We start from the raw sequence: 18,839 nt of genomic DNA, 5'->3' as shown, positions 1-18,839 counted from the left end.
AGTTAAGCACAAGAATTGCCTAGGGAGGTTATGAAGAGGTTAGACAAACATCTGTCAGAAATGATTTAGGTATAACTAATCCTGCTGAGAGATAAAATGTTGGACTAAATAACTTTTTGAGGTCCCTTCTAGCACTATTTTCTGTGATTCTGTGATTAGGGTACTGTTCTCATATTGTCCCACAGTGAGATGATTCTGTGTACGGATGTGCTGTATTCTGCATAGCACAATTTTCTTAATTATTACTTTAACTTGATATGGAAAATGATGGTCTGATGCTTAATGCAGTTTAGTTTTATTCTTACTACCTTGTGAGCTCTGTGCAGGGCATTAGGAGCTTGTTTTCAGGCAGACAACAAATGTGTTGTTTTGGTAGTGCACTAACTACATTCTTATTAGGTAGGTTATTGGTGGGTTATTGGTACACACCTCAAAATGAGATACTCTTACAGTGATTTTTAGTGCACAGTCAAACACCTGCATAAGTAGGTGCTCCATTTCTGCTTATAAATAAAATGCAAATGGAAAAAAATATATAGCCATGAAAAGAGTTATATCTTAGTTCTTCATTAGTAAAGCCAAAATAAAACCAGACATGTTCTAAAGCTGAGTATAAAGTTGTGAAACATCCTGAAATTGACAGATGTAGAATGATATTAAAGTGCCAAATATTATTACCTCATCAAACAGGCCATCAAAGGCATCATTTTAAGAATATCCTTATCCCCTGTAGCACACAAATTCTTTAACTTTGTTCTTCTATTTGACATTCTGCCATCAAGCAAGATTTGTCTTCGTCTTTGTATTCAGTGAAGTATGTTTGCAGTATTGTTTCTGAATATTGGATATGACTCCAGCACAGCCACACTGTGGTGGTCTCCATCTGGAAGAACTAGCAAGTTGAAGCTTCTGATTGTGAAGTACTTTGTATGGAATTGGTCATACTTTGCTAGCAGTGCTGACAGAGGATGTGTATGATCAGTGCCATTGTTCACACAGAGATGAGGTCATCAGAATGTTTGAGACAGGGACATACTGTCACACCACAGCAGCAATGGAAGTATGTGGTTTTCATTGACAGGCCTGTTCTTGAAGTCTGATGATTCTTTAGAAATGTAAAGATTCATTATCACATGCTTTCCACAGCATTACATTGGAACTTTTCACAGTGAATGTGGTCAGCTCCCTATTCTGACTGAGATTTCCATTTTCTTAGATAGCCTCCTTGTTTCTTGAGGAAGGATCAGGATTTAGGAAGGCTCTGCAGTGCAGGAGAGAAGCTAGACAGAAATCTCATCTGTAGATGCAGAGCCACGTGCATTCTCCTTGTTGAGGGTCACAGTTCAGTTCATGGATGTCACTGGCATGTTCCCAGGTATTGCTCTTCTTTGCAGGCAGGTCCCTTAGGGTGTTGGTTTCTAGCTTAGGGAACATGTACTTTAAAGCAACCTGTCTCCATGCTGCTTACTCCTGGTTTTGTAAAGGTTGCCTGGTAGTGATATAAAAATTCAAGATCCTTAGAAATATGTATATGCATATTTTGGGGGGGATATATTCACCATCCCACTGGTGTTGTGTTATCTGAAAACAAGCTGTGTGTTTGATGCTGGAGCTAAAACTGAACACAGACTCTTTAAAATATATGTTATTTTAAAGATGACAAACACAGAAAGCTCTACAGTGTCTATCTGGTAATTGAAGTTCAAGTAAAAAGTTTTTAATAAAGGAGAGTGTTTGAAAAATAATAAGTTTATTGCATTTTTCTTGGGAAAAAAAAAAAGTAATTAAAATTATAACCTTTGCTCTGCTTTCAATGAAGTAGGTACTTGGCAAATTCATTCAAAAAACTGAAACAGTTGCTAGGGTTTTCAGATAATGTTTGTTTCTATTCCAGTGTTTGTAAAATCATTTGGATACACTTTCACACGACCGCAGCGTCACAGAATGGCTGCAGATGGCAGGGATCTTTGGGTTTATCAGTCCCAGCCCCATCTGCAGCAGGTACACCCAGAGCAGGGGTCCAGGCCTACATCCAGGTGGATGCTGAAGGTCTCCAAGGAGGAGATTCCTCAGCCTCTAGGCAGCCTGTGCCAGTGCTTTGTCACCCACAGAGCACAGAAGTGCTCCGGGTGTTCTGAGGGAATGTCCTCTTCCAGTTTGTGCCCATTGCCTCTCGCTCTCAAACTAGACACCACTGAAGGACATGGTTCTGTCTTCTTTGCTCCTTCCCTTTAGGTATTTTTACAGATGGATGAAATCCCCCAACACTTACTCTTCTCTGGTCCGAGCTCTCTCAACCTCTCCTCATGGGAGAGGTGCTCCAGTCCTTCAGTCATCTGTGTGGCCCTCCATGACGAACTCTCCAACATGTCCAGTTTTCTCTTCTACTGGGGAGCACAGAACTGTACGCAGTGCTCCAGGTGTGGCCTCTCAGTGATGAGCAGAGAGAGGGTACGGAGCACCTCCCTCAACCTCTGACAACACATTGCCTAATACAAAATCCCTTGGAGGGTTCTGACCTGTGCTGGGTGTTAAATGCAACTGACAGGGTGAGTGGGAGGCTTTAGGGGGTGCCTCTTTTCCTGGCTCGCTGGGGACCTGGCACCAAGCGGTATGTCAGCTGGTGAGCACCCTTTGGAGAAGGCTTTGGGGACAGCCTGCCTCCCTGCTCATCCTGCACCAACTGCTTGCTGTTCAGTGACACAGCTGGACTGGGAGAGATAGGGCCAAGCAGCGGTTAGATCTTCACGGCACAACTGCTTTGGTGTGGATTCTGTGCCAGAGGCAGTGATAATGATAGCTTTCAAGGCTAATATGTTTGAAGGGGAGCTGGTACTGGAGGAAAGGGAACAAACAGCAGCGATCTTTAAACGTATGAATGTCTGTCAGGATTCAGATTTTAGTCTTCAGTTGATTTCTTACACTGCTCTTACTCTTTTCCTCTGGTGCTGTAGTATTCATTAAGCATTCATTAAGCATATCTATACAAATATCATATTTGTATAGATAACCCCTTTTTACCAAAAGCTATTAATTTCTAAAGCAATATAAATACAGGTATAATTATGTTTGCAGAATGTATTCCAAATACTTCTCAGAGATACATGTGCATTTAAAGTGGTTAGAATTCCAGAACTAATGCTATTATAAGTTTAATTTACTGCCAGCCAGTCAGCCTTACAAAAATCAATCTGCAGGCTCATAAAATATCTCCCTAAAATTTGTGATTTCTTACTAATGAGAGAAAATGTGAAGTTACAGGTTTATCTTTCCTTTTTCTGTGCCTTACTGGTTGTGAGGTATCCCATAGATTCCTCTGATATCTAGGAGTGTATATGAGAGACCGATAGGTTATAGAAGTCACAAGGTATTAGAAGTTAAAAAAGAGCTGAGCCATCTTTAAATGTTCTGGATGACAAGTCTAACAAACACTGTCAGTAGATAGATGTGGTTACATTAATACATTGAACCATTAACATGTGTCCTTATCATAATGGAATTTATGCAGTGATAGTTGCTGTCAGATTCCACTCGATACTCATGACATGTTTGTCTGATGCACTGAACGACAACTGTATCTATTTCATTTCAGCTCTGAATTGACACTTCAATTTTATATCACCCACATAACACCTTAGCTTAAATCTGAGCTTCTTGATACTCTTTGTCTTTTGTCATGTTTTGGTGTGAAATGAAAAGACATTATAAGGAATCTGTTGTAGTGTGTATGTGTGGTACATTTGACCTCTGGACAAGAAAGGAGTTTCATCCTCCAATGCTTTTAATTCTTATCCTTGCAGAGAATGAATTTGTTGCTTGAATTAAAATAGTGTGTCTTGTTAATGCTGAGAAGCGGTGACCCACATAGCACAATGGATTCATTTGTCAATCCTGCAACTTCTGAGCTTTCTGTTCATATATGTCTCAGCAGCAAATCAACTCAGAATTCATTTAATCAGTCTATCAATGGATCCTTTCTGTCAGTCTGAAACCTTAAAATTCCAGTATTTCATTGGGCAGCACTAGGCATAATAGATTTGGACTTAATACTAGATATTCCAATTCTGAAAACTCCAGCTTCCAAATTCACAGCTCAAATACACACAAATCTTAAGAAGAAAAGTAGGATCTGGAAATAGCCTTGAATTTTGAGGATATTAATATTCTGATCTGGCTCTAAACTTCAGAATGCAAACCTGCCCCAGTTTGTTAACATTTCTGAAATACTCTGAATGCAGTTACAGAAAGCAGTGCCTTTTTACTCCCCTTAAAAAGAAACAAGCTTTCAGTGCTTTTTGCTATTCTCACAGGCTGAGACTACAGCCTGAATAGTTTGTAACAGTCAGTGTTATGCAAATGACAATCACATTCTATTCTGTTTATTTTCAGTATTTATATGTTTGAGTACTTGCCATTTCTTTTAAGCCTTATATAGCCAATCAGGCCAACAGAGCTCTGAAAGAACAGGACACGTTATTAGTGATATGCTTAATACAGTTTTTTTCCTCTTGTAGATGCAAGATTTACGGAATACAGAAGGAGCCCAGTATAGTTCCCATCCTCAGATGGCAACCATGAGGCCAAGGGTTCAACCTTCAGATATTAGGCAGCCAGGAATGATGCAGCACGGGCAGCTGACTACTATTAACCAGTCCCAGCTCAGTGCACAGCTTGGTTTGAATATGGGTGGAAACAATGTTCCTCACAACTCACCCTCTCCACCTGGAAGCAAATCTGCAACTCCTTCACCATCCAGTTCAGTCCATGAAGATGAAGGAGAAGATAGCTCTAAGGTAGGCTTAGATGCTAGGATTACTGTGTAAATGGTGGATATTTTTAGGACCTGCTAAATGAGTCATACGGCCACAGTTATTAAGGTGATACTTTATACATTGTTGGTGGTTGACTAAAGTGAATTAAAGAGTTATGAATACAGAACTTATAGTTTCCAGTCAATTCTTCGGGCAGTTTGAGTAAATGACATCATTCTTCTCTGTGAGAGCAAACTGGAATCCTGTAAAATATTAAAGGATAACCATTCCTTTAGGACTTCAGTATAAAGGTTGAGTTTTCTCACTTGCATAGAATGGATGTTTGTTCCCAGTTAAAGATCAAGTTACTGCTATAAAAAGTATGAACTGTGTGTACAATATGCTAGTCTTTGCAATTTGGTCATAGGGTGAGTAAACACCCTTCATAGCAACGAGAACAGGAATATCTTCTACAAACTTTCAAGATCTTACCTTGAAAAACTTGAAGACTCATTACATATTTATGATTTTGGAGGTGCTGACACTGAGGCATGACATGTTTAAGCTTCCTTTTAGCATTACTATAGGCTTAAAAGAAATAATCATCATTCAAATAAGAAAGTTTCCTTTATTTAAGTGATAAGTGATGAGTTATTTAGCAGCTTTCATATAAAAACCTTCCAAACTTCCCCAAATCCTGAAAGCATCCCAAAAAGTAAGCAAGTGTATTAAGTTAATTTTGCAGAGACTTAAGATGAGAAAAAAACCTGGGACTTAACACAAAGTCATCCAGTAAATCAGGCATAGGGCATATGGGAACTGAGAACCTCTTTGTTCTAATCTATTCTGAACTGCAAAATGGAAGTTGTTATGCAGTAGTGAAAATGTTGTACCGTGGCCATATCTTGTGGGGAATAGTAGCAGACTTGAGAGGAACGTGAGGAAAACACGTGAGCCACTGAGGAGGTATAATCCAGTCAAGAATTGTAATTCTGATTTGTTTTCAAATTGTATTGTTTTTCATGCCTCTAGCTATAAAATAATCATGTAATTGGAGACATATGTTTTACTACATTTTAAATAAATTCAGATTTAAAGTTTTATTTCAGGACTTTCCCCTAATTTCACAAACTTCAGGTTTCAAAGATTACTGAATAATTCATACATTTTAAATGAGCACTTTGTTACTGAGGGAGATTTTAGAATACAGCTATGCAAAAATAATTCCAAGCAGCCATTACTTTTTCAGAATAACTTATTTGCTACTCCTGTTTCATTGCTAATATTTTTTGTACATCAGTGGAAGTATGCAGTTTGTTTTAAAATTCTGGAGAAAACACCAAATCTAAAATTAAAACATCTTTTTTATTTTATTTATCAAATGCTTAATATATTTAACCCACATTTCTGATGTACTTTTTCACTGCAGCACTTCATTCTGCCAGAAGTATAGAATTGGGGATTCATGCAAGACAGTACGCATATGAAAGTAATATTTTTAATAAAGAAATAATGACTGCTGCAGACCAACTAAAACTTGATCTTTTCTCTATGGAGGCCAGATTATACAGTGTTCAACTTTTTAACAAGCCATGTTATTTTGGAAACTCTCTTTAAAACATTCTCATGTTCAATGTGAGCAGAAAAAGATGAGAAAATGTACAGAACACAACACAGATTTAAGAAAAACAACTCAGGCTGCAAAAGTGGATACATTGCCTTAAAATTATGCAATAATTGTAATTTATAGTATCAAACTTAATAATGATATTAAACTAAAATATTATTAAGCTAAATAATGATAGAGGGCATAAACTAGTCTCCAACTAAAAAAGATTAAACTATAAGCTTAAAGGCAGGCACATTGTACTATACCTGCCTTCTACAGGATTTCTTATCTTCCTGTAAATGCCTGAAGTTGGTCATATTTGGACCTGATGCAGTAGTTTCTCTGTCATTCCCTCCATAAAAGACAGAAGATCTTGAATAATGAACATAAATAACTAGTGTAATGTTGTAGTTTATGATTTAAAACCCTTCACTGTCTGTCTTTCTGTTACACCTCTCTCCCTGAAAGCTGCCAGTGAATGGATATGGATACTTAGGATAAACCAGCTTTTTATGGAGATCCTTTTCCACAGCTACACTAGTAATAAATTTTCTCAGAGCTGCATTGGAGGAGTATGTGAGGTTTCTTCTCACTCCATAAATTTTCTTCCCAGTGAAAGAAGATACTGGATGACAATGAGAAGAGGTAGAATGGCCATTCTCTTTCATAAGAACCCTTGTCTTTTACCTGAATTCAGAACTTTCTCATAGATGTATGATATTTTATATTACTTGATAGCTCAGGAGAGGAACTCATTATTCAGACTTTAGTATGAGTGCACATGCTGTAGTCATGTAGAAGATATGTATCTCACTAGATTTGAGCAGCTCCATTAAGTCACTAAGATATTCCTGCTATGAGAACTGTGTAAAAAACAGTCACTCTGAATTCGCATTTTTGTTATTAGCACGAGTGACATTCTACTGTCTAACCAGCAGAAGATGTTTGACAATGTATCAATACCGATTAAAAAGACAACATATTTTAAAATGGAATGAGCCTCCATCATCTCAATGTCAGATGACCTCTGCTATTAATATCAGCTAAATGCCCAGCTTTACCTTTGAAGGATAAGCAGATTTTTTGTAGAAAAAATCCCTAAGATCTATACCTCTATCCATCTAGAGAGAGAAAAAAAAAAAAAGAAAAAAAAAAAAAAAAGAAATATCAGTGCCCTGTTCATGTTTACATAAGTTTATAAAAGGGGTTGACATGAACAAGATGGACATTTAGAATAGAAAAATAATTGCATTCCTATTGAACCACTGATTTCTGTGCGTGTAGGAAATGACCATTTCAGCTTAATGTACATATTCCAAATGCCATTAAGAGGAGTCTTTACAAACTGGTGTAATTGTCTCCTTAATTATTCTCAGTGTAATGTGTGGGACTATGGTTAGAAGAAGAAAAAGCATAGAATGTAGAAGTCAGTAGTTGTAAATAACTGCAAAAACATTCCAGATGAATTCCTCTAACCACATGCTTTATTCCAACCATCTTAACATTATAATATTACAGTTATGTAATTCTTGTCATCTTTCTTACTGTTGAATTGCTAAACCATCTCTTTGGTTAATGCCAAGCATAAATGTTGAATTCTGGAAGCATTACTGGTTTGCAAATATGCGTTTCTTCGTAGAAGGATAGCAGGGTTTTCTTCCATGCTCATTTGAATATCACTGAGGAGAGAATTTCATATTAAGTTGTTTAGAGGGAAGATAGTGAGAGGACTGCAAGTAGCTGGAATTAACCAACAGAAACATGATTACTAAAGAACTACTGCAGCATATTCTCTTTATGTAGTAGAGGTTTTACAATATTTACTTTATATGATAAGAGTTATAAGTAGAATTCTATGTTGTCTGTTCAGCCTATTATGCAGATGGTGCTTGATTAAAATCTATTTTAAACTACAGCGATTACTGCAAGATAGTGTGCATAAAACAGCTCTCTTAGCTCCATTAAAGGCTTTGGTACTATTGCAGTTTATTTTAAATATGCTTATAGACATTTTCCAGCTTCTCAAGGGACATTTAGATATCAACGATGTGCCTTACTTGATAGTTTTAAATCCTACACTAGATATTCTTCTGATCTATTATCTGTGCAACATGGTTAATGCACACTTCTTTAAAGTGAAAGATTATTGCTTTCTTGTGATAAATAAGTTAAATACATCACCATAATTAAGCAATAAGCCATGACAGGAGGTGGATTACCATGAGCTAACTACACCTCCAGGGAATTTGAGGCACAAGTCTATGCCTAGCAGAGTATATGTTTTTTATTTTATTTCCCATCTGTCTCTGCTTTGGTGGTTAGAAGTGGGGTCTGTGAAGCTGATAGACTGATGAGAGCATAAGGTAGGCCATCATCTCAGCCATTTGCAAGGTTATTAGTATTGGAGTTCTGGTATTCTTTTTATGTAGTTATTTTCATATAAGACAAACAGAATTTCCCATGTGAGTACTCTCTTTTTAACGGTGGGATTTTGAACACTCTTGATTGTTCCAGTTGGATTATAAGATTTTAGAGCTGTTCTCAGAGCAGTTAGCCAGCAGACTTCTTGCACAAGTTTCTGCAATGTATTGCCTGGGTTAGGAAGTAATGTGGTATCCTAACACACAAAGAAATTGTAAATCTTATTAAGTCAAGAATACTTTGAAAAGAGGAAAATCTTGTCAAATAATAAAGATAAAAACTTCAATTATGGCTCCAGTTATTGTCAGGTCTCCCTATGCATGGAGTTTGTTTAAAATTGCCTGAAGACTTCAGAATGATGCTGCCAGATTAACTAAGGAAACCTACTTAATTACAGTTTAGTCAATAGTTTTAACTGTCATTTAGCTAGTAGTTTTGTGTGCCCTACAGAATGAAATACTAGCAAGACACTAAAAGTTGGATAAATTAATAATGGGTAATACAACATGTCTATTTCTCTGTATTTTTCTAAAAAGCTCCACGGCCATTAACTTTTTATTAAAGATACAAAGTATGTACTATGATGTTGCAATGTAATGGCTAGGAAAAAATCACCTTCATTTTCAAATTGTAGCATCACATTGTTCTCATCTTTAATGAGCCACAGTGATCAGGGTTGTTCACCTCAGTCACCTGGATGCTGTTGGACACCACACAGTGAAGTATATAATGAAAAAAAATGAAAGGGTTTTGTTCAGATCAAGAATATTCAGTAATTCTCTTCATGTAGTTCTTCTGATTTGAACACTTGCGCTCTGCTCTGTCACTTGACGTGCATTATCAAAAAACAAACAAACAAACGTAATGAAAGTCATATCTGGTCAATTATGACTTCTGTGCTCTTTACCTTCTCATATGTCAAAATCCTCATGATGCACACCACATTAAGTTACTTTTTTCTTATAGTACTTCTCTGTTTTTATTTTACAGGTTAATGGAGGAGAGAAGAGACCTGCTTCAGATATGGGAAAGAAACCCAAAACTCCTAAAAAGAAAAAGAAGAAGGACCCAAATGAGCCACAAAAGCCTGTGTCTGCCTATGCATTATTCTTCCGAGACACTCAAGCAGCCATCAAGGGCCAAAACCCCAATGCTACTTTTGGTGAAGTCTCTAAAATTGTAGCTTCAATGTGGGATGGCTTAGGAGAAGAACAAAAACAGGTACAGTATGTGCTGTAGCTCAAAGGCCTTGTTGCAAAATATATATATATATATAATCTGGGTCATCTAAGCACTGTAGGCAGCTTCTTTTGTTTGCAGAGATGAAACACATATGTGTGATATCAGGAGTGTGGTTTAAAAAGACTAAGATAAAGAGAGCTTCATTTCATTTATTTTGTCAGTCTGTGAAATCACTTTTGCTGGGCTGTGATACAAACTTTTTAGATTACACTTAGTAGTCTTTTATGCTGAAATCAGTGGGCATAATATTCCTGGGCAGGGCAGACAGAATGGCATTGCCCTGCCTATGAAAGTGTGGTGTAGGTGGGCATTGCTGCAAATAAGTATATTCCTGTACAATAGGAGCAGACAAATAAGGTCCTCTAAGTTATTTCCCTGTCCTGTGATGCTAGGAGGAGAGCTAGGCTCTTCCCCTCTCCCAGCACGCCTGGCTTTTTCCAGATGGATCTAGGAGATGGACCTAGGATGGATCTAGGCATTCGTTTAGTTTGTGGAAATAACATCCAATAGTTATTTCTGTCTTCCATGGAAGGAAAGGCCTTGGTCCTGCAATGAGTTCAGCAAAGATGGTTCTGAACCTTTGCAGAAATCCTTCTGAGTCAGTCAGATCCCATATAAAAGTGAGTAACTCCTGGTTGCTAACTGCATTCATGGGTTTACAGTGACATCAGCTGACAAATGCCATTCTTGCTTTAGCATACCATTACTTGTTGTATGCTATAACTTGTTATTGGTTGTGTATTTATTAACTGAAGGCAGAATGGGTTGGATTGATAAAGAAATGGGAACTTTAAGAAAGATACAGTTCTAGAGGGAAAGGATATGCTGAATAGGAGTTATATTGGCTGCAGGAGACATAAGTAGAGGCAAAAGTACCAGGAGTACTGGGCCAAAAGTGCATCTCATTCATTCATTCTGAGAATATCAATATTACATAATAAATTATAGTTAATATGTCTAACAATAAAAAGGAAAACAGTACTGTGATTTTTTGTAGGTAAAATCATAGAATCTGTCTTAAAAAAAAAGTGCATTAAAAAGTTCAGCTTTGACTTAAATTTTCTATTCAGGATTGAGAGTAATAATTGAAAAAGACCTACACTAGAACAGCTGAAGAAAATTTATTTTCCTTATCTCTGTTGTCCTTAATTTAAGTTGAAACGCAGCCGAATGACATGTTGCAGAATCCACATAACACATACATGAAAAAAAATGAATAAAACTAGATTTCTAACCAATTATTTCAAGAGTTTGTGCTAGCATATCTTTGTTACTCTTTGACTCATTTTGCCAGTTCATTATCACCAGGCCTTTTTTAATTGAGCACTGTACAAAGAGAATAAAAGATAGTCCCTATTTCAAAAAAATGGCAATCCCATTTTCTAGAATAAATTTAAACTCATTCTTTATTCCATTAGAGATCCAATTGTACAAAGTAATGATTACAAGACATCTTAACTGACTTGATAGTCTGTATTTTAAAGGCCTAATTTTTCAGAAGTATAGCATTAGCAACTGTTATGAAATCTGTGTCTCTGCTAGGAAAATTGAACTTTAAAAATACTAATGATTAATGCATTATTTGGAATTTGACATTGAAGAAGCTTCAGAAATTCAGTAGGTAACTAAAGAAACAATAACGTCATTAGAGAAATACTTTATTGATGAATTATACTTGCTGGAAAATATTCAATTATCATAAAGCTTCTGGCTTTTATGTTTTGGAAGCAAATGCTTATTCTGCAATTTAAATAGAATTGTGTTTCCAAATTATGTTTCCTGAGTTGGAACTTCTTTAACTATTTAAATAGTAAATATAAATGAATCAGAAAGTAGAACATAATGCAGCTACTGAGAAAGAAGAATAACCTCATTTTTTTATGCCGGGATGAAATCTTCACTGTTCTGTGACCTGAGCTAGCTTTTCTAGCTAGCACAGAAATTCTTGTTTATCTCTGCAGATTGACCACGGAATAAATAAAGGTATTGAAACTCAGTACAGTAACAACCTAAGGGCAGCATATGTATGCCCTAGCCTTTGTTAAAAAAATAGTTTGATAACCTGACATGTTAGACTGTAGTTTTAAAGGGCTTGTGCAAGAGCCACATATGTTTCTCAAACTGTGAAGAAATTAGGGAAATGTTGTTTGAGAAAATAGGATTTGAATAATGAAAAAGCAGTTATTATGAACTGCGTTGTTCTGGGTACCTTGCTGAAGTTAGGAGGATTCGTACTTAAAATGCATCATGCACAGATTGTCTTAGCATGCAACTATTGCAATTTGTTAGATTGAAGCAGGTGTCAGTATACTTGTGCTCTCTTTTTTACCCTACAAAGATGTTTGCATTTTTGTGTCGCATGCTGTAACTGCTTCCATTAATTTTGGAGGACCATTTTCAAACAGCGGTGTGAATCTGTGGTTTGTTTGTCCAAACCTATACATAGGGACATCTAGGAATTGAAGGGACTATAGAAATGATGTTGTGATGTCATAGTTTCTTCTCAAATTTTAATTTGGGTGTAATAATTACATATAAACAGAAGCAATGGCTGTGTTTTTTTCTTTCATTTTTCACTGTAAATGTTTTATAAAAACATACAAAAAATGTTCCGATTAATAAACCGGTGAATGGAAAGCAGTTGTAACAGTAAAGAGCTGGGATAAATTCTAAGTGCTGTATCCATAGCATAGGGATATTTTCAGTAGTTCCTGTCTTACTATCATGGACTTTTTTTTCTCGTTAGTCAGTACTATTCTTCTGTGCATCCCCTTTTTATAGCTTATTTATGTACACCATTGCCCTTTGCACACATTTTTACTGCAAAGGGGAGAAAAACATTCCCCAGGGGGAGGGGTTCAGCATGCTAAATGGTCGAGCCTGTGGCTTTCAGACAGAATGCTGGTTCAAACTAGGTAAAAAGGCCACTTAGGTCATTTTTTGTCATTAGATGAAAAAGGAGAGTCATTTTAAATCAGTACCAGATGTATGTGTACTAAATGAACCTTAAGTTTCTAATTGGAGCCCTCGTAAAGCAGTAATAGAAGTGGCAAATCACAAACAAAATGTTCTTGTTTACATTAGTGTAACTTTAAAACTTCAGCCAAAAAGCTTAATAAATATGCTGTTATACTAAAAATGGAATTCAGTGTCTATTCAACATTCAACAGAATTAATCTCTAGTGTATCTTCAGCAATTTAAATGGAATTCTAGCAGGAATGGAGTTGGCATTGTATGAACAGCTTAGTGTATATGTATGTGTAGATGTGTGTATGTGTGCATGTGTTTCTGTCGGTTTATTTAAATGTTTCACTGGCCTCATAGCAGGAGGATGGATTCACTGAAGAGACCCCAAAATTAAAATTCAGATAAAGAAGGGAAAGCGACTGTAAGAGTCCTGGTAACATATGCCTTCTTTCAGGCTGCATAATTCATACACAGTAATATTACTGCAACAGTTAGCTCAATTGCAACTCCTCATTATTTTATCCTTCAGTATTTATTCCTATGTTTGATGCCTCATGAAATTACTGTTAATGTGTTTATATAAGGGCAGATCTGACACAAGTGGGAAGAATTTAATTTCCTACTCATTCCTTCCTGCTGATGTGTCCTCTTCCCCTGGTAGAAGTGGCAAGTGTAAATAGTTAATTTGCTTCAATTATGAGCCTGTCCTGCTAAATTAGAAGCAGCAGGAATATGAAGAGCCAGAATTATACTTACGAGGCAGCTGACAAATCCTCTGAGCTTACAAAATCAAATCATTTACTCCTCATTGGTGCTCAAAGACCCACTAGATAAAAGCTGCAGTTTATTCTTTAAAATCTGATGGAACTTGGATTGTATGTTACCAATCTTAAGTAAATTGAAGTCCTCGTGCATTAGTGTCAATGATTCTGATGCTGTTAGCATTTTCATTATAACACACAAGCTTTCAAGGGTTTCTATTTTGGTCACTGAAAATAGCCCAGACTGATTTGATCATGAAAAATAGCTCAGCATGTTTTATAAGTTTCTTTTTTTGGGAAAAGAACTGTGAAGTTTTATCAAGAGATTGTCCATAGCTTGGATGAATCAGGTAGACTAGGAGAAGAAGCTTTAAAAGTAGTGCTTGTCAATAATTCTTGTCTGATATGATGACACTTAGATATAGCATAACACCAAAGCTTCTCAAAATTGATCTCAGACTGATGTTTCAAGAGGCTTGGCTCATCCTGGCCTGCAAAGAGACCTAACCTCCCACAAAGCACTGTGCTGTGTTATTTGATGCCACTACATAAGACAGATGATCTCAACTCATGGGTGGAAGAGCCATGGTGCATCCATTGCAAACCCTTGCACTTGGGGTGCCCACTGTCAGGGCCCTGGACAGCTCCAGAAATTCAATTGCAGATGTGGAGATAGATTCAAAGGATGTGCAGATCAAGTTCAAGTAGTCAATAGCATTTTGGGAACATAAATTTACAGGGTTTTTTTAACTTATGCTCTATACTCATGCAGATGTTTGTTTATCTGTTTCTTGTTCCATCCATAATAATGACCTTCTTTTTTTCAATTATTATTATGTCTATGCTGATGAAGTAATCTCCAAGGAATAAACAAGATATTTGTAAAAGGATGAGAATGTACCTTCAATTTGGCAGATAAACAACCACACAACATTTAAATTTACCTTTGTTTTATTTTTGTAAATGAGAATAGGAAGCAAAGGTACATCTGTACCTGTGTGCATAATCCCAAAGGATTCAGGCATAACAAAAAACAGCCTTATGTCTTCCCTCCCAGCTACTTGCACTGGCAAAGTCGTTCTTATCTTTGTTGCACCTTAGGCCTGTTTGGGAGCTCCACTTATTTTTTTCCAACAAATTTCTGTAGTGAAACTTCTATACTGAAACTGCACTGTGCATTTGGGTTGTGAAACCTCCACACATACAAGTTCACTAGAACAGCTGGTGCATTTTACCCTGTTTAGAGTAATTCAGCCTGTATTCCTGCTCAGTCCTCCTAGCAGGTTGGTCATCCTCAGTCTCCCAGGAGCACTGAAGCAGTGGGGAACATTAAGCCATTAAGCTCCCACTGCCATGGGGGTGGATATCTGTCCCCCCTTTGCTACTTACAACAGACACAACACATGGCCTTGGATTTGAACATTGTGAACATTGGCTGTAGCTGCACTTCACCTTCTTGTTGTATTTGGAAAGAGCTGAACCCAAAGGATCCTGGATTCCAAGTATTGCTGCCTCAATGTTCCTAAATAATAACCCTAATTTTCTACATCCTTCTTACCCACCCTTTATGCATATATTTCGGCTTGATGAGAACATAGCTTTGAATTGTCTGTGTACACAACTGGACTTATTATGCTCCATTTGGGCTCAGACCCATTTATAAAAAAGAATAGCAGCAAGTGCAAATAATCACCAAATAAATTGTGTGTTTAGTGTCATTTGTTTTGCGTCCAACTTTTATCTCATGTGCTTCTGATGAAATAAACACTCTCCTGTAAGTTGCAAGCATCAAGACTGAAAGGTCACATTTAGTCCTGACATAAATGGCTGCAAGATCCAGTGAGCTCCATAGAGTTTCAGTGTTTGTACTAAAGTTGACTTTGGCCTGTGATCTTTAACCTGCATGCCAGAAAGACTGAATTATTTCCCCTAAGCCTCTAATATGTCATCAGTGTCTTTTCATGATCTGCAGTCTGAGACTGCTGAGCCATAGAGCTAGCCCTGGGCCTCTTTTTGTTACTGTGTGTACCTAGATTAAAAATCAAATGGTATTTCAGTACCCATTAAGCAATTCTGAGGATTTTTTTCTGACTGCTGTGGGAATATCTATCTCCATATTTTAGAAGAATGTGTGCAGTTCTGAGTGCCTTTGCTTCAAAATCATAAGATTAAAACTAGAGATATGTCTCTCACTTGGAAAAATTACAAGTTTTCTCTGTGAGCCTAGGTATGTAGGGCTAGGAACGACAATCTGAATGTGGAATTTAATTCTGGATTGCAACCTACCATATTTTCTCAGATACCATTCCTGTAACTATAGCCTTTGAAAATGACACTCCCATGGGTAATAGCACTGCAGAGACCAAAAAGTCAAAACCAGTCATGTTACTTTTTGATTTGTTTTTGCATATACTATTTTTTTAGGTTTATGGAACACTTCCATCGAAACAAATGTGGGCATCTTTACATCTTTTTAAAAAGACAAATATAATTTGCTTGGAAGCTGCAGCTCTAAGGAGACACTCACAAGATAAACTGAAAATTTTCCCATCTTTTTCATCCTTTCCAGCTATTCAGGCAGAGTCAAGGAAATAGTGTGGTTCTTTGTAATTCGCTTTGTCATGTAGGAGGCACAAAGCTTTTTCATACACAAACTCTGAAAGTCATCTTCTAAGAGCATCAGTCATTTCCATTCACTAACTCTGACCCTCTAATATCAAAGAGGACTGTAGCAAGTTGTTCCTTCTTCCATTCGAACCTGATATTAAAAGCCAAGGGCATTTTTGCAGATATTCATGTTCTGTTCCCCTGAAGGAAGAAGGGTGCAAAGCCACTCTGGGCAACATAGGACTCCTGCTTTAGTGTTCGTTGTGATATGTTGATAGTCCTCCAGAAGCAAGTTGTGAGGAAGTTAATTGGGGAAAGATGGCTAACCAGAATAAAAATTTGGCTCATGGCATTACAGGTATATTTCCATTATATGTATCAGCAATGAGTTTCATATCATCCAATGCACAGAATAGCACAGGAGACACAAAGCCTTCCTGAAGGAGTTTGTGATCTAGGAAGACAAGAATTATGCAACAGCTAAAACATATAAAGGAAAACATAACCAGAAGTTGGCATCATAAAATAGAAGTGCAGATATTCTACTGTGGTTTTGATTTGGTAAATCTGCTGTTGTGGCTAACCATGTAACCCACGACACATCTATCTCCAAGAGAAACTTTGGGGCAGCCAGATTAAGGATGTTTATTACTATCAGTAGAGTTCAGCCCTCAGTGTAGCTACAGCATGTGTATGATCAGCCTAGGGAACTGGACCTAAAAGATGCCAGTGCAGAGGTCTGGGAACTGGTACCAAGCTTTATTTTACCACTGGAGATCCAGGGCATTAATTTTCTCCAATAGTGTTGTTCAAATGCTATCTTCTGTGCTTATACACAAAAGGTGGAGTTTCATATTTCTTATGGAAAATGTCTTTTGCTGTATTCCTGCATGTTTTGCTTAATGGTGTAAGGGAACGTGAAGCCACCTTAGCATATGTACTTGGGAAGTGTAATTAGATAGTAAATTAAGAACCCTTGTATTATGTTGTGTGAATTTGCCTTTGTGAAGCACAGTAGGAAAAGAATGCCAGCAGCTCCATTTGTGGACATATTAATGTAATTTTGGTGGTTTGGGGTTGCTCTAACAAGCTGAAAAGAATAAGAACAAATAAAGGTGACCCACCCTGCATATGCAGAAATGGTGTTTTTTTCTGCCAACATTCAATTTCCACAACTTGGACAATGGAAAAAAGAAAATATTGTGTAAGAAAAAAATCTGCAGCTGAAACAGAATGAGCCTTTACTCCCTGAATGACAATCAATCAGCATTCAATTATAATGTTAATTGAATTAAAGCAAACTAGGAATTACTTAATTCTGTACATATATGTTCTGTCAAGTTACTTATTTAACAATTGTTACTTGCTTGAGGGAGGAAAAGAAAATGTTCTCATGCAAGAGATTTCTGAGATGTCAGAAATAGTATTAAATATTACCATTAGCCTCTACAGATAAAGAAAAGAACAGAAATAGAATTCTTGATACAGGAAAATGGTAAATGTATTTTTAGAAATTATGTGTTTCAGAATTTGGTACTGTCTTAAGTACAAAATATTGTAGAGCTTCAGCCATTTTCTAGAACACACTTGAATGATGACACAAGCCCTTTTCCTCCCCCAAAGCACCATAAGGATGGAACTCTGTTAATTTACTACAACACAAAATCATTTAAGCTTGAGGGCTAAAAATTCTTGCAGCTATGGGGAAAAAAAAAAAAAAAAGTAAAATAAAGAGGTTGGGGAGGGCAGCTGACTTGCTTCTACCTGTGTTAGATGTGTTAGATACAAATGCTACCAATGCTAAGGTCACTCCCTGCTTGCTGTGACTTCATAAGCACCCAGTACAAGTCCAGTCTAGCACAACTTGGTGAATTGGTACCCATTGCAAGGACCATATTTATTTGCATTTATATGCAAAGAAGTATACTGACAGCCAGGCCTGGTTATTCATGAAAATGAACAGCTCCCAAGACAGATAAAATATACTAATTTTTATAATAGGCCAGAAACAGTGAGAATTTCCAAAACTAGTGCAAAGATTATCAACCCATTCATATTTTGCCTAAACAGTGACTGTCTTGAAAAGAACAGCAACATCAAGATATTGCTCTACAGGCAAGTAAACCTGCAAGCACTATTCTGGACAGTGCAAGTCAAGAAAAGCAAGCTAGGGTCATCCCATTAGGGTCATCCCATCCAGCATGAACATTTTTACCATAAAGACCTTATTTGGCATAATTAATGTCAGCATTGCAATGGAAGACATAGTGTTCATTTGATTATTACTGTCTCACCAGAGGACTCAAGAAAAGAGGGCACTACTTCATATGAAGTACTGATGTTTTAATTGGAGCTTTGCAGAATTGTTGCTAGCTTCATATTACTGAGTTACCCTCAAACAATATGATTATCTGAGGGAAAAGTCAGGTCCCAGGGGACACTTTCATTATGCTGTGACTGTAAGTGCACAGCAGGAGCGT

At 37.0% G+C, this 18,839-nt stretch overlaps 1 protein-coding gene across 2 annotated transcripts in view; it reads left to right on the top strand.

Moving 5' to 3' along the window:
* TOX (thymocyte selection associated high mobility group box) overlaps positions 1–18,839 on the top strand; it is a 218,683-nt gene that overhangs the window by 172,428 nt on the left and 27,416 nt on the right. Inside the window, exons 4-5 of one of the 2 annotated variants that reach the window (XM_052704525.1) lie at positions 4,515–4,793; positions 9,772–10,002. In XM_052704525.1, coding sequence (XP_052560485.1) covers positions 4,515–4,793; positions 9,772–10,002 — 510 coding nt within the window. The remainder of the gene's footprint in view (positions 1–4,514; positions 4,794–9,771; positions 10,003–18,839) is intronic. The other variant, XM_052704526.1, reaches the window with a different exon arrangement.

The sequence above is a fragment of the Tympanuchus pallidicinctus genome, unplaced genomic scaffold (genome assembly GCF_026119805.1).
Source record: "Tympanuchus pallidicinctus isolate F22 unplaced genomic scaffold, pur_lepc_1.0 scaffold5, whole genome shotgun sequence".
In the NCBI taxonomy this organism is placed as follows: domain Eukaryota; kingdom Metazoa; phylum Chordata; class Aves; order Galliformes; family Phasianidae; genus Tympanuchus; species Tympanuchus pallidicinctus.
Note: the sequence above shows the minus strand (reverse complement) of the source record. Positions and strands in the feature narration are given on the sequence as shown.